The sequence below is a fragment of the Crinia signifera genome, chromosome 1 (assembly GCF_055691185.1).
Source record: "Crinia signifera chromosome 1, ASM5569118v1, whole genome shotgun sequence".
NCBI lineage: Eukaryota > Metazoa > Chordata > Amphibia > Anura > Myobatrachidae > Crinia > Crinia signifera.
Window position 1 is genome coordinate 382636233 of NC_139217.1, and position 17077 is coordinate 382653309.

Below are 17077 nucleotides of genomic sequence, written 5' to 3' on the forward strand. Positions count from 1 at the left end.
TAGGTCTCTATTCATAAAATTTGCCTGGGCGGGCAAAAAGCCGCGTATCCCCTTTGACCGTCTCAGGCTCACTAAACAAGATGGAGGGCTTGCCATGCCAGACATACAGGCCTTTTCACTAGCCTCCCATTTTAGATACATTACAGATTGGTTTCTTGGTGGTTCAGAATATACGACCCCCACTCTGGAAGGACAGATATTTCAACCTCACTCTCCGGCAGCGCTGATTCATGCCCCGGTGAAGATGGTACCTAAGCAGATCAGGGACTCAGTGCTGTTTGGAGACACATATAGATCGTGGAAAAAAATAAACAAATTATTACACAGAAACCCTGCTTACTCTCCTTTTACCACCCTATGGGGCAACCCCTTACTTATCCCTGGCATGGAGAATGCGGAATTTAGGAGATGGAGAGATAAAGGAATTACCAGCATCCGTAAGACGTTTGACCCAGGGGGCACCATAATGCCGTTTTCAAAATTGGCTGAGAAATTTCACCTGCCAAATAGACAATTTTACATGTTTTTGCAGGCTAGACATTTTATACAGTCACAAGAGCACCCCATGGATAAAAAGGAGACCACAGACCCCATAGAGAATCTACTGAGACCAGAATGCGTACTGGGATACAGAATAAGATATCTATATTCCTTGCTGATGGCTACCGGAATACTGTATCATCATAGTCAACTACATGAAAAATGGACGGTGGATGTCCCTGGTCTCCCTGCCCCTCCCAGATTATTTAACAAACTATCATTTACAATGAAACACCTGCACTCTGTATCCTTACAGGAAACTCATATAAAGTTTATTAATAGGGCATATATAGCCCCAGTCCAGAGAGCCCACTTTGTCCCTGAAGACACGGGGGCCTGTTATAAATGTAAAAAGTCAAAAGCATCATATTTTCATAATTTCTGGGAGTGCGGGAAGATCAGGAATTTCTGGGATAAGCTAATGGGGTTTATCAATCACACTTACTCCCTGAGATTGCAGAAGAACCCATCGGCTTGCCTATTCTTGCTTTTCCATATATGGGACTTAGGACCCAATAAAGTAAAGATAATACCGATTCTCACGATCATCCTAACCCTTGCCAAGAAACTAATACTTCTACATTGGATACATAGGAGAGCCCCCTCTATTTTAGAAATTAAAAAGGCATTACTTAATATATTATTTTACGAAAGACAGGCTACGATAGCTGACCTAGAAAAGGGAGCCCCACGATTCTATACAAAATGGGAAATGTATATAAAGACCCTAGACCAGGCAACTCAGGAGCGCATCCAAAAGCTTTTTGAATCTACCTCCTGGTATCAACTAAGACAATTAGCTAGTTGAGTAATGCAGCCGAAACTGATCCCCTGAGGGTTGAAAATCACTATTGAAGACTGAGACGCGAAACCAGATATTGATATTACTATAACCCCTCCTCTTTCCCTCATGTTGTCTTGTAAATTTCCGATTACATACTAGAGATATAGTTTGAAATAGAAGTTAGATTAAAAATCGATCTGAAGAATGAGTAGCTAATGTAAATGTAAACATGTTAACTGATAAATGTACTCATTTACACTGTGCAAATGTTATACTTGTATTATAATATGTAAAATAAAAACCGTTTTACAAAAAAAAAAAAAAGAGTACCAAAAGTGTATCTCCCCTCCCCATATGTAAACCAGGACAAGTTACTATATGTCAGCCTAAACTGGTAGTGGAAACCACAAACCATAGGACTACATGGGGCTGGGGTGGGGGGTTGGGGCAGCTCTCAAATCCTTTAATCCGAATCCAGCTCTTAAATCTCTTTAAGTCGCAAGACTGAGGAGCTACTGTGAATGCTATACTAAGCATTTAGCAGCAGAACTAAAGAAGCCCCATAAAGAACAGGCGCCGCAATGGGCACCTGTTCTGGGTTATTGGTGGTTCACATACCTCCCAACCTGACCCATTCCAGGAGGGACAAACTACTCTGCTCTTGGACTTCCCTCTTAATTTTTGATGTCCGTCACCTGTTTTGAACTGGTAAACTAATGAGAAATGTGTTTCACCACAGGTGATGGTAATCATACATTAAGAGAGAAGTGCAGAAGCAGAGCATTGTGTCCCTCCTGGAGAGGGTCATGTTGGGAGGCATGGGTTCAGGCTGACCCTCTGTGGGGACCCCTTGTGGGTGTGGTCCATAGAATGCCTTCTCTGGTCCCCTCACTGTTAATCCAGGCATGCAGATATTCTCCCAGTCAATCATTACCACAAATGTAACAGAAATAAGTAGCAGCTACAGTACATTAAATGAGACTGGACCACACTCAACCTACTGTGCAAATCTATATACAGTATGCCTGGCAAAGGTGGCCATATACTACTGTGATGTATCTCCTGTCATGTGTTCATGACATTTGGGAGCTGATTGGCTGGAGCACCATTTATCATACAAAATTTGTATCACTCATTAATAAAGGGGCACCTAAGGCTATGGCCACACATTGTGTTTTAGCAGGATGCAGTAGAGCAGGATCCTGTTTAGCAGGATGCAGCTTCTTATGTCCACACATTGCATTTTAACAGGATTACATTTTTGGTAGGAATAAAATTTGTAGGGGTCCCCCATATTTTTAGAACCAGCACCGGGTTTTTGGAGCCGGGACTGGTTCCCAAAATGTGGGTCCCCCAAATTTTAGGGACCAGCACTGTGCTCTTGAGACAGCCCTGGTCCCCAAAATCTTGGGGACAAAATAAGTGGGGTTCTCCCATATTTTAGGGACCAGCATTGGGATCCACTAGCAGGGAGTGTAGCCAGGGGACACGCTTGACGGCATCCCCCACCCTAACTAGTCAGCCCAGACACAGAGTTCTTGAAGAGGTGGGGAACCCCCAAATAAAGAGTGCCCTCCTCTCCAGGGTACACCAGGCCTGGGCTAAAGCTCGGGGCTATCCCCTGCACCCCTGGGCTGTGGGTGTGGGGTTGATAGCTGGTTTAAAAAGTAATATTGTCCTTTACAGTTTGACTATAGATCCCAGCAAGCCTGTCCCACATACTGGTACTTAGGAGAACCGCAGGTACCAGCATGTGTGGATTAAAGGCCTACTGGTACTTATAACCCCCTGTAAAGGAAATATTAAAATAAAACGCAAACAGTTTTTTTCTATATTTTATTAAACTGCTTTCTTCAGCCAGGGTCATAGTAGTAGTGCTCCAACGACACAGGAAAAGTACTGCACACGTGTAAACTACCAGCCATCGGTACCTTGGGGCCAAATTAGGATCACTTGTTAGATCCGAATTTACAGTAGCCCCAGCACCGATGGTCGGGGTTTGCTCATGCATGCTTCGACGTGTTACACATTCGGCCGGGCCGTTCGCTGCAGGATGGGAGGACTGGGGGCAGATCTGAATCAGATTCATTGTGCCAGCTAGACCAGTTTTATGCACGGTTGCTTACTTCCTAGCTGCCCTGTCCGGGAGAGGGCAGCCAGTTCAGTGAGGCACGTGGGTCGGGCCACTGACAGGACAGAATGGGGGTGGGGCGGATGGCGGATGATCAGTGTGGGGGCATGACCAATGCAATTGTGTCCTCCTGGTCACACCCTCGACATGCATTGAAGGCATTGCACGGGGGGGCGGGACTACAAAGATGCGAATTGCGTCACTTGCTCCCACGGTCCCCACTGCAGCCGGAGGCTTGCCTACCTTACCGGGGAAGGGGGGTTGACCCGATTTCCGGGACCTTCCCGGCCAGGTTAGCCAATCCTGGTTTTATGTTCTTCCAAATAAAACATTTTCACGGCACAGGAACCTTTTGTAATAGGTTGGCACTAGGGATGCCAATCCCGGGGCATTTTTTCAATTCCAGATTCTGGATTGAAAAATGCTCAATCCCATGATTCTCGGAATCCCGGGATTGGCATCCCAAAAAGAAAAACACGCCCTGTCCACCCCTACATGGGTGGGCGGGTGCGTGGCAGAGCACCACTGCGGGGGTGCCTGGTGCCGCCCCGCAGAATTACTTACATAGGCGGGCGGGAGCTGGGCAGACAGCATTGCTGCCGTGGTGCTTGCCTGGTGCCTCCGGGCAGGTAGTGGCAGCACTAGCTGGGCAGGAGGGGAGGCTAGGAGCGGTCATCTGTTGCAAGACGCTGCGGCCTGCGCAGCGTGACGGTCAGAGGTCACGCTGCGCGGGCTGCACGCCGGGGTCGGGAACAGCCGGGCAGCTTCTGAGTGGGTGCTCAGAAGCTGCCCGGCATTAGACTGCGCATGCGAAGTCTAATACCGAAATCCAGGGATTAGATACTCCAATCCCGGGATTGAAATCCCGGACATTTTGGGGCCAAATCCCGGGATCCCACCGATCCCGATCCCTGGATTGGCCACCCTAGTTTGCACTATGCACAAAATAGTTAATTGTAATAAGATAATAGTGAACATTGGACAGCACTTCAGGATATCTCAGAAAATATTTATTATATCAAGTAGGAATTAGAGTAATTGTTCCACCCTTCTGTAATTTAATTTAATGTAGCTGTAATATACTGTGTTGATAGTTTCATTCTGTTGGCATGGGATTATACCAAGCTTCTTTAATTAAACTGGGACAATGACTCAACCAACGCACTATAACATACTTGCCAGTGATCTCCACAACTAACAGCTCATTCACTAAACATTAAAACAAGAGAGAATGTGCTTCACTGCACTTCAAATATAAAAAAGCCGCTGGGTTCCTCGGTTAAAACAATCATAAGACTTTTAAAAATTAAACTAATGTTAACAATATGCATGTATCATTGTCATAAAGTATACTGTACATGCATATTTATTTAAGGTAAATATGCAAATTGTTACATAGGGCCAGATGTACTAAGCTTGAAAAGTGATAAAATGGAGAGTGATAAACCATCAGCCAATCAGCTCCTAACTGCCATGTCACAGGCTGTGTTTAAAAAAATGACAGGTAGTAGCTGATTAGTTGTTGGTTTATCACTATCCGTTACTTTTCAAGGCTTAGTACAGCTCGCCCTTTAAGTCTAGCAACTAATAAACATTGACGAAATCTTATCACTGCCCGCTATTATATTTGGGCTTTTGTATCTGATACAGTTGACAGTGGATAAACTCCTTCATTATCATTAGTTCCCCAAAGTGTTAGCTTGCCATGAATAATTGTAGTCTATCATGTAATTTATCAAGTGAGCTTGTGTTGTGTAGCTTTGGGTGTGTTTACACTGATAGTGATGTAGTATGACCTTTGTATCTTTTTAGATTGAGTAATTCTCCCAGCCTTATTGAAATATTGGGAGGTATAAATCACAGAGCACTTTCAGCATCAGCCATGGCATGTGATATAACAATACAGGTATCAGCTTGTTGAGTGCCCACAGCACATGATTTGTGATAAAGGATGTCCATTGCCGGTACTTTTACACTGGTTTACACTTACGCCATACCTGAATGCCACACCTGTCACTACTGACATACTGTAACTTCCAGTTTCCTATAAGTCAGGATAAGCATGCCCTCAGAAGGATGTCTGGATGGGGATGCAGTTAAAATCCCGGCGGTCGGGATCCCGGCATTCAGAATCCCGACGCCGGAATCCCGACCGCCGAAATCCCGACACATTCTCCCTTCGTGGGTGTCCACGACACCCCTGGAGGGAGAATAAATTAGTGTGCCGAGCGTAGCGAGGCACCGGGCCCGCTGCGTGGCGAGCGCAGCGAGCCCGCAAGGGGGGGGCGATCCACGTGTCCCCCTTGTCGGGATTCCGGCGTCGGGATTCTGAACGCCGGGATCCCGACCGCCGGGATTCAGTACTGAGTCTGGATGATTCATTCATATCATGATGGTCGGGAGCTAAAAGTTGTATAGCAAATGTGATAAGGTAACTTCGGAAGCTACAAAGGTAATATGCTCAGTGTCTCCAATAGTTCATACAACTTTAGTTTCACACCTGCTTGTATGTTGAGCTACAACTTCCTTGCACAGCTATTTTTGTGGTCACAAACTGTCTGCTCTGTCTTTGTGGTGTGCGCAGATCAGGGCCGTCTTTCCCATTGGGCTTAATGGGCTGTTGCCCAGGGGCCGAAGGATTATAGGGGCCCACTCCAATGGGGAAGACGGCACTGCCCTGGGCAATGACGACGGGCGGACTGGATCTGGGCAGCAACTGTCAGCGGCATCCGTAATGGCAGCGGCGATTTAGCGGTGGCGGCAGTAATCCGGGCAGCAGGGGGCTGGGAGCTTGATGTAGCGATCCGGGCAGCATGTGGCAGAAATCCGGGCAGCCACTGTCAGCGACGCCCGTCCAGGCAGCGGCGACTCAGTGGTGGCGGCGGTGAGTCGGGCAGCATGGGGCTGGGAGCTTGATGTAGCAATCTGGGCGGCATCTTGTGGGGATCCGGGCAGCAGCATCTGTCAGGCAGCGGCAACTCAGACCTTGATGTATCGATATTTGCCGAGCGGGAAGCGCTGCTGATTTTGAAATGTCTGGTCGAACGCTGATTGGCCCAGCCAATCAGTGTCAGGCCAGTCTTTTCAAAATCTGCAGCGCTTCCCGTCCGGGAGCAAATAGCCCTACATCAAGGTCTTAGTCACCGCTGCCTGGACTGACGCCGCTGACAGCTGCTCCCCGGATCCCCGCCACACGCTGCCCGGATAGATACAGCCCCCCACTGCCCGGATCACCGCCACTGCCGCTGAGTCGCCTCTGCCTGGACGGACGCCGCTGACAGCTGCTGCCCGGATACCCGCCACCCGCTGCCTGAATCGCTACATCAAGCTTCCAAGCCCCCCCCCCCCGCTGCACATAGGTGGGTGGAGGGGGGTTGTGAGGAGGGGGTGGTAGTGGAGGTGGGGGGTTTGTGAAAGGGTTGTGAAGGGGGGGCTACAAAAATTATGTTGCCCAGGGGCCCACTATATTGTTAAGACGGCCCTGGTGCAGATAGCTGACTTATGCCTCTTCTTTAAAACCAAAGTGCAGGTGTCTACTTCTGCATTTACAAGCATTATTGATATTATAATAAAATATAATGGCTAATGATAATGATAATATCTATCAAATGTTAGCTCCCAAGATCGCATTGCAGGGTGCAATTTAACAGGTGCCATATATCTTTTATACCAAGAGGGGAGCCCATCCCTACGATATGCTGAATGTGGTGTCGGGGCTTCTGCGCGTTCCAGCTAACTACGCATGCGTAGCTGCCATTGCTGGAGAGGATTTAGGGGAAACCTCCTCCAGCTAAATCTGCAATGTGTAGCTCATAGGCTGACATTTTCAGATGGAAGTAAAATGCAGATAAATGTGGGGCCAACCTCTGGAAGTTGATAAATATGGCCGAATAAAATCTCTGAAAGAAACCTATGGGTAGCAGCTGCTGGTGTAAATGGGGGGAAAGTAGCAGGTATACAGAAGGTTCAGAGATACTGTATCTATGTGACCTCTTCACAACTCTTTTATGACATTGCTAATGTAAGTGAACCTGGTCCTCTTTATTTGAATTGTTATGTATAATATTGTGTGTCCATTTTGTTTACTTATACAGTATTTAATACTTTTTAAGCATTTAATTTTTTAACAAAAATATCAAACAAATTTAAATTAGCTTGGTCTAATGTACACAAACTGTATGTAGATGGTCTGTAGGATAGGCAGTCAAACACTTAAATAATATAAATAAGTAGTAAGGGAAATATTATACCTGTCATAATAAATAAAGAAATACACAAACAAAATACAACCAGTATTGTACTTTGTAATCTCAAATTCTCCCACCTCATAGTAAAGTTCCTATCGCCTCTTCCTGGTAGCTACTCTTTGGTCCAGTGAACTGACTGAGAACTCTGTTCCACACACACACTCACACACACACAGCCAACTTGGAAGAAGCTGTTACCACCCATCACGTTCTGTAGCTCTGCACTCAGCTCTAGTAATTGTATTATATACCATTGCTATTGTTGCCATAATTTGAGCTAATGGCCAAGAGGTGGGGGCTTCTGGGTAACTGGAACTGGTATTTTCTTATGCTACACATATGTTTGAATAATAATAATTGGGGTGAATGACTTGCAGGGAGATCAAAAACTTCCTATGAAACCACCCCACACAGACTCCAGAGTCACTGAAAGCCAGAAGTTAAAATAGGTGGGAATGGGGGGAATTCGGTTCCACCTCTACCATAGCCCTGAACAGTAGTTCCAAAAGAAAAGCCTTTCCCAGTGGCATCCTTTTCTAGCACAGCATATATGTTATCAAGCTGTCACCACTGCTGAAGAGAAGAAGAGCTACTAAGAGAAGCGGGCTTTGCACATGCTGAAGACAAGGTGAGAGAAAGCTGGTGGGACACAGAAAGGAGTAGAAGCTACTGGATGGAATGGGTGGTGATCTGCTTGAGGGACAGGGACATATACAGATGCAAGAAAAATTATGTGAACACTTTGGAAATACCTAGATTTCAGCATAAATTGGTAATAAATTGTCGCTCTGATCTTCATCTACAGTAAGTCACAACAATAGACGAACTTAGTCTGCTTAAACTAATACCACACAAACAGTTATATGTTCTCATGTTTTTATTGAACACACCATGCAGAAAGTAATTCCAAAGGGTTCACATATTTTTCTTGCAAATGTATATGTTTAAAGCTCACTTACTATAGGCATTATGTATATGTATAAGGCTCACTTACTGTAGGCATCCGTTCGCTGCAGCCATTCATTCGCACGGAGACTGATGTTGTGTCCATGCGCATTTCTGCAGGGTGCATGCTCCCACTGCAAATAGTCGGATCGCTGGACGACAGCTGGCGGGGGGGGGGGGGGGGGGCAGGGCGGCGGGCAGCCTCGTTAGCATATGTGAACACTCTAGTGTTTTATGGGCGTCTACCAGATGTCAGCTGCCCACCCACTTCCTTCTGAATGTGCATGCATATGTAAGGGCACCCTTACATATGCGTGCGCGTTCCGCATCATTTGATGGTTGCTGACCATTGAGTGATGTGGGCGTTCCCCTGCACACTCTGACCACCAACTTATGTAAAACATCCATTCGCAGCCACCATTCACAAGGAGGGGTTAGGTTGACTCGCAAGGGTGTGAATTTGCATCCAAGCGAATAAACCAGAAAAAAACCCTATGTGTATAAGTGGCAATACTAGTGTGGGCATTATGTGTAACTTGAATAAGGGGCACTGCCATGTGGTGTAAAAAGAATCAGGGGCACTACATTCTGTGAATATGATTGTGCAACTGTGGATTAAGTAGAATTGGAGGTACTATTGTGTGATCAGGTCCCTTCATAGAGAGACCGCTCCCCCATTATAAAATGTGGTTGATAGAATACAAATTTTGTAGTTTGCAGGGGGTGCCAAAACCCTGGCACTAGCCCGGGCTCTGCCTAGGGGGTTTGGTGGGAAGTGAAATGAGTTCCACCACCTCTCATGGACCACTTTAAGCCCTGCTGACAGCTGTTTCAAATTGACGTATTTGGGAACAGGCTGATTATGACAACCTTCATAGATATTTTCTATATATAATCTATATATTTTAACAGCATCTATACCAACATTTACAGCTCTTCTCAATTTATAAAGCAAAGTGTTTTGTAATCTCTCATTATTATGAGACCTGAAAATCACATGGACCTTTCACCTAACTTCGGGGAGGTTTATGAAATCATTGAGATAAAGTGGAGTTGAAGTTGCTCATACTGTAGCAAACAAATTACCGTTAGAAGCTGATTGATGGGATGGTACTTTTTCTATCTTTGCTTTATCTTCAGTCAAGATTTAATAACTCTGACCAGGTGAGAGAGTTTAGACACCCAGGGGAAGACTCTATAAAATGCATATGATGTGGACTTTTACCTGACTGGATGCCTAAACTTGCTCACAATGTCATACTTTCTAAAATATAAAAGCACATGACATGGACTTTTACCTGATTGGATGACTGAACTCCCTCACCCTGTCGCTCTCTCTAAAAATGTAAATGCACATAACATGGACTTTTACCTGATTGGATGTCTAAACTCCATAACGTTGTCATACTCTCTAAATTGTACATGATATGGACTTTCTTCTCACTGGATGTTTAAACTCCCTAACCCTGTCAGAGTCTCTAAAACAGTGATTTTTAACCTTTCTCAAATTGTGTAACCCCAAATAAGTTTTGAAAATTGCCAAGGCACATCATTAGACCTTCACAGGGAAGAACACATTGGTCCCCACATAAAAAAACAACAAAAAAAAAACAATCACAATGTCCACCCTAGGACATAAAAGGAAAATACATCGACCGTACAGATGAACACAGTACAATCTCTGTGGGGCTCATCTGTTGTAGAACACAGAAGATACCTTTTGCCAATGCTAATTATTTTCAGTATGTTGTGCCTCAGGGGGGGTACAGTTAAAAATGCCCTCATTTGAGTAACTGCCTAGTTGCCATTACATTCTTTTAAGGAGCTAATGGGGACAGTATAAAAGCAGCACATCCAAGCAGCACTGCCCCTTGCTCCCCGTGACTCATCTTCTCTAAATCTAATTCATGTCCTATTCAGTCTATGGACAGCTTCTTAAGCAATGTGCCCTTGAACTGGGACTCCGGGACTAACACCAATGATGTGAGAGAGGGAGGTATGTTCAGACCCCCTGTGCGAACGCTTTTGGTGAATATCACACTGGCCGAGGTGTTCATATGGGTAGGGGAGGGAGGGGGCGGGATCAGGCAAATGCCCAGTGTTTTATGGGCGTGTCTCCATAAAAGCACTGGGCAATGTTGGTGGTCAGAGTTGGGAAAAAAGAACAAGCTTCGGCAAAACGTGCATACAGTTCTTGGATATCCAGGGTCCAGTGTACAGGACCAGGCTACATCATCACAACACTTCTGTTCTGCTAAGTATTAAATACTGTACTATTTCAGTAATTATTATATGTACAGTATCTGAACACATGTGTGCATAGTGGGATCTGCCCACATCATTCATCAAATGATGGCGAAGGCGCATGGATATAAAAGTGACTCTGAAGTCAGTTATATATGCTTGGACGCTCGGGGGGGAAGTGGGCGGGTAGCTGACATCCGGTGATGTCAGATGCCTGCCCCCCAACCGCATCATCAGTCCATTAGCATGAGAACGCCCATAAAATACTGGGTGTCCATATGCAAATGGGCCAGCCCACCGTCACACGCCCCCCCTGCCCACCAACCGCAAGGTTGGGTGCATGAGCAAGAACTATGCTTGGTGTGGCCGAGTCCCCCAGAACCTGGTACACCAAGTTGGGCTATTTGGCAGGACTTCAGAACCAATATACAAGCACTAGTATGCCTGCTCGAAGCATAAGCTTTGAAAGCTAGTCTGCTACCTTCTGTCTCAGCCAGCCTGAAGGATCACCAGATGTTCTGAGCTGACGTTGTCAGAAACACTACCATCTGTTGGCAGCAAGTGAAACTACATCTCTTTCTCTCTCACACATGCACAAACACAGATGGTAGCAGACTAGCTGTCAAAGCTTATGCTTCAAGCAGGCTTACTAGTGCTGGTATATTGGTGCTGAAGTTGTGCCAAATAGCCCAACTTGGTCTCACACGCTCGAGTGTCCCCTTCAGCAAGGCAGGGAGACGAGCAGGGAGTGGGGACAGCTAGTGGGGGCTGCGAAGCGATGCAGGGGACCTGCGGCAGAGGGCACAGACGGAACAGGGTGAGCGTGCACCCCCTTCCGTCAGCTGGCGAGGGGCCGCGATTGGCGATTCGATTGCCAGGAGCAGCTTCATTGAGAGCTGCTCCATCTGTTACAGTATATATAGTATTTGGAATTAGTGATACACATAAGATAATATTTACCTTTAGACACCAGTCATATCTGGTTCTGGGAGCCATGTCTATCCTGTATTTCTTCTATTGCTAAAATAATACCTTATTTTCTGCCTCATTCAGTAATACAATGCACTAAATCAGTAATGCTGTAAACTTGTTTTTGTTGCTACCAGTTAAAGTCAGTGTTCCAGACCCCTTCAAATGCCCCTTGCATACTCTCCCACATGCCCTTAATATGCCATCACTTGTTTAAAGATGTTCCCTTTAATCTATACAGTATATACAAAACATAACACCCTGCATTTACATTTAAAAAAATGCAGAGAGTTTGGACAGTACTGCATTTGTTGGGCCGCAACAGCAGTGCATACACTTTCAGATGCAGCTAACCAATAATCGGATAAGTCAGTCAGATTGGTACATTTTTCATACCTGACTGTCCAATCATCTCTGATCAGTTGTGAAAATACACTATGTGATTATGGGTTTGATCGGTTTGTAAACGTATACCCAGCTTTACCCACATTCATAAGCATCAAAGTAGCTGTGGCTGAGGATGGTGATGGGGGCTGTGGCTGAGGATGGTGATTGGGGCTGTGGCTGAGGATGGTGATTGGGGTTGTGGCTGAGGATGGTCATGGGGGCTGTGGCTGAGGATAGTGATTGGGGCAGTGGCTGAGGATGGTGGTGGGGGCTGTGGCTGAGGATGGTGATGGGGGCTGTGGCTGAGGATGGTGATGGGGGCTGTGGCTGAGGATGGTGATGGGGGCTGTGGCTGAGGATGGTGGTGGGGCTGTGGCTGAGGATGACGTTGGGGGCTGTGGGTGAGGATAGTGTTGGGGGCTGTTGCTGAGGATGGTGATGGGTGCTGAGGATGGTATTGGGGTCTGTGGCAAAGGATGGTCATGGGGTCCATGGCTGGGATTGTGATGGGGCTCTGGCTGAGGATGGTGATGGGAGCTCTGGCTGAGGATGGTGATGGCGGCTCTGGCTGAGGATGGTGATGGGGGCTGTGGCTGAGGATGGTGATGGGGGCTGTGGCTGAGGATAGTGATGGGGGCTGTGGCTGAGGATGATGATGGCGATGGTGATGGGGTCTGTGGCTGAGGATGATGATGGGGTCTGTGGCTGAGGATGATGATGGGGTCTGTGGCTGAGGATGGAGATGGGGGCTGTGGTTGAGGATGGCAATGGGGGCTGTGGCTGAGGATGACGATGGGGGATTTGGCTGAGGATAGTGTTGGGGGCTGTGGCTGAGGATAGTGTTGGGGGCGGTGGCTGAGGATGGTGATAGGTGCTGAGGATGGTGATGGGGTCTGTGGCAGAGGATGGTCATGGGGTCTGTGGCTGGGATGGTAATGGAGGCTCTGGCTGAGGATGGTGATGGGGGCTCTGGCTGAGGATGGTGATGGAGGCTGTGGTTGCTGAAGATAAGGATAATGGGGGCTGTGGCTGAGGATAGTAATGGGGGCTGTGGTTGCTGAAGATAAGGATAATGGGGGCTGTGGCTGAGGATAGTGATGGGGGCTGTGGTTGCTGAAGATAAGGATAATGGGGGCTGTGGCTGAGGATAGTCAAGGGGGCTGTGGTTGCTGAAGATAAGGATAATGGGGGCTGTGGCTGAGGATAGTGATGGGGGCTGTTGCTGAGGATGGTGATGGGGGCTGGGGATGGTGATGGGGGCTGAAGCTGAGGATGGTGATGGGGTCTACGGATGAGGTCTGGGGATGGTGATGGGGTCTGTGGCAGAAGATGATGATGGGGTCTGTGGCTGAGGATGGTGATGTGGCTATGGCTGAGGAAGTTGATGAAGGGCTGAGAACAGAGATGTGGGGCTGAGGAAGGTGATAAGATCCTGAGGCGACAAGAGCTGAAAATGGTGCTGAGTGCCTTGGGTGATAGGGCATGAGACCAAGTTTAAACCCGCTGGCTTGGTCTTGACTCTCTTTTTCTTCATGTGGAGGACATTCATAGCGTGTTTTTTTAACCATGTGGGGGCTAATCTGTTTTTTTTCCCCACAGTCAGGTATAATGTGTTTGTGTACAAATGGGGGGGGGGGGGGAGGGTCACTCTGGCATGAGCTTGATCTATTGTAGGTGCCATGACTTTATGCTAGGCCACTGATTGTTGTTTCCTGAACTCTACTTAATCAAAGTTGTTTTTCTTTACATTACAGTACCATGGGTTTATAACATGAAACAGGTTTAAGTACACAGCCCAATAGCACTAAAGTATTTGATATATTACTTGCAGGTGCAACAGACTCCTGCAACTCAGAATGTGGTAGAAAACTCCAGTCCTGTTCCTGCCATTCAAGTTGTACGAACCTTGGGACCTGTTGTACAGATTACAACAAATTATGTCTCCAGATTTCCCCTCACTCAGGAACACTAATGGGAGGGAAAGATTTTTCTATTGTAAATATTACTATTTCTAGCAGTTCTAATGTGATATGCAGGTGAGTACAATACTAAGTACAATATTGAGTGTTGATAATGTTTGGTGTTCACAGTAACTATTTTTTATTTGTTTTCTGTGAGATGCAAATTTGCATCATTTATCCCAGCCCCTGCACCATGGACCCACGAATGGCAGCATTTTGCTGCAATGGGGCTGTGGCTTAATGATGTCACAATGTGCATATTGCTCAGTTATATAAATGCTAATTGAACATACTTTGCACATAAGTGTTCTTTAATTTTCCCTATAATGAGACATAAAGAAGTTTGTTCACTGTTTATACAGTATAATACCCTTTACACCAAAAACCCTGGTCGGACCCTGGTCTTTGAACACTGGAGTTTCCAGGATCTGACCCAGCTTTATACCCCATTTACACAGCACTTTCACCTGGGTCGGACCTGGGTCTGCACCATTTACACCAAACCTGGGTCAGCCCTGCTTTTTCTTGTGGATGTCATCAAAAATGCTTGCTCCTTGCCAAGAGGGGTGAAATTGCTTGTTGCCAAGGGGGGTGAAATTGCTCGTTGCCAAGGGGGGTGAAATTGCTTGTTGCCAAGGGTCAGGGCCATGCTAAGAGCATAAGGGGCCCCCAGGCAAAGCAGTGCAGTGGGGCCCATATACATATATGCCCTCAGCCCTACTCGCTGTGTGCAATGTCCTCAGCCCCACTCCCACGTGCAGTACCCCCAGCCCCACTCCCCCCAGCCGGTACTCACACTGCACACATGAGCGCATATCCCCAGCTAGCACTGCTCACCCTGGATGTCACAGGCGCCTCAGGGACTGTCAGAGAGTGAGTGACAGCTCAGCATAGGCAGAGGTTCTGCAGCAACAGTGACACTACTGCCAGTTACACGTGATGCTGGGGGGGGGGGGGGGGGGTGATGCTGAACTGGACTGTAGCCCCAGTCTCCCCCTGGTCACTGGTGCTGTGCGGCGCAGGCGCAGTGGTGGCTGGTGGGTGTGTGGCACGGACCTTGGGCATTTGTTATGGAAAAAAGAACCACTGTGGAGAGACCCCAGCAGCACTGGGGGGGAACCCCGCCACCTCCATGGCAGCACTGGGGGGAACCAGCCAGGTGGATGGGAACTACTAGTTCCCATCCGCCACCACTGATAGCCCATTTGCTGCAGGGACCCTGCAGCTGCAGGGGGGGGGTTACAAGTTACAGCAGCAGCCGTGGCCAGCATCCCCTCCATATCCCCCCTCAGCAGCCTGACAGCTTCCTCCCCACCCCTCAGCAGCCGCAGATGCCCCCCTCCTCCCACAGCAGAGGGGACAGCTTTCCACTCTGCACGCCGTGCACGGACCGGCTGCGGGTGCTTCAACCCGCAGCGGGACCATTTACACCGGCCTCTACACGGGTCCTGACCACGTTCTACCCTTGTAAATGGACACGGCTTGACCCCATTTACACCGCCGCAGATCCGGGTCTGACCCGTCGCTGACCCGGATTTTTCGTTGGTGTAAAAGGGTATAATTGTTAAATATTCTCCAGTAAAATAATTTTTTTCAAAAATATGTTTTTATATGGTTCCATAAATAACTCCAGGGATATATAAAACATTGTGATACAGGCCCTTTTCTGGTTGACTCAGTAAGCTGCGAAGTTAGCAGTTTACCGAGTCTCAGAGGGCCTGCCCTGCCGCCCGACGAATCGCAGCCCCCACCCTATCCCCTCGCCACCATGGGGGGGTGTCACGAAGACACATCCCCTCGCATGTGCCCGCAGCAGGAGAAATCATTCGATGGTCACTGACCATCAAATGATTTCTCCAGGGCACACAAACATAACTCAGTGGAGACTGACCTTTATTTGTGGGTTTCCAGCCGAAGACAGGGCATGCGGCTGAGGTCATGTGTCAGCCACCCGCCCCCGGAACACCTTCTCCAGCCCACAATCCCATGGGAACCCCCAGCGTTTTACCTTCCATGCACAGCCTTACCCAGGATGTGAGCTATAAGTGAATCCTGTATTTTCGTCTTCTGCGTAAAGTCACTCACCTGTTACAGTTATAATTTTGGGGCATATTATACACATTTTGTAGGAAATCACTTGAAAAATTGGGATACCCTTAAAATGTAAGTATCTCCTGCCATATGTGGAGAGACAAAAATATTCTATACTAAAGACCTTCCCCCAGTTTAATCAGATTCAAGTGGACAAGAATTCCTTTTAGAAAGTTCTATCAATTTTTTTACAAGTCGGCATTTTAACTCCAAAGTAAGGCATCTTCTCATCAATAGGCCTCTCTCTACTTTTCAAGCATTATGTCTTAGAAATACCTCTGCTAGAGGTTTAATCTCCCTTTTATATGCTACTTGTTGAAGACTCAACAACATAGATGGCGGAGAGGTTGTGACGCTGAAGGATCATTCCTTCATAGTTGGTGGTCTTGTCCTAAGATAGTTGGCCTCTGGAAGGAGGTCATCAATTTTATTGTGGGACTCCTTAATACCCCCATACAATAGAATCCTAAACATATTCTCCTACCACTAAGCATTTCCACATTACCAGACAACAAAATAAAGTGATGCATCACGTGATCCCTGCTACTACTTGTCAGTTAGCAGTGGACAGGAGTGCAGTCTAATTTATTGCGTATTTGGCATATTTATTGCATGGAATATATGACAAGCATAATTATCAAATGTTCCAAATCATTGAATAAAGTTTGGAGTCCGTGGTTATCTAGCTAATCCCTTCCCCTTTCAATATGTGATAACTTATCTTGCCAACTGAATCTCCATTTTTCCTGTGCTCTCTCCGTGATGAAGGACTTATCTA

The 17077-nt window shown here is 47.0% G+C and overlaps 1 protein-coding gene across 2 annotated transcripts in view; it reads left to right on the forward strand.

Moving 5' to 3' along the window:
• The window catches only part of SUSD2 (sushi domain containing 2), a 179265-nt gene that overhangs the window by 25815 nt on the left and 136373 nt on the right, over positions 1–17077 (forward strand). For both annotated transcript variants that reach the window (XM_083151485.1, XM_083151486.1), the window contains exon 2: positions 14079–14283. In XM_083151485.1, the coding sequence (XP_083007611.1) occupies positions 14079–14283 (205 nt within the window). The remainder of the gene's footprint in view (positions 1–14078; positions 14284–17077) is intronic.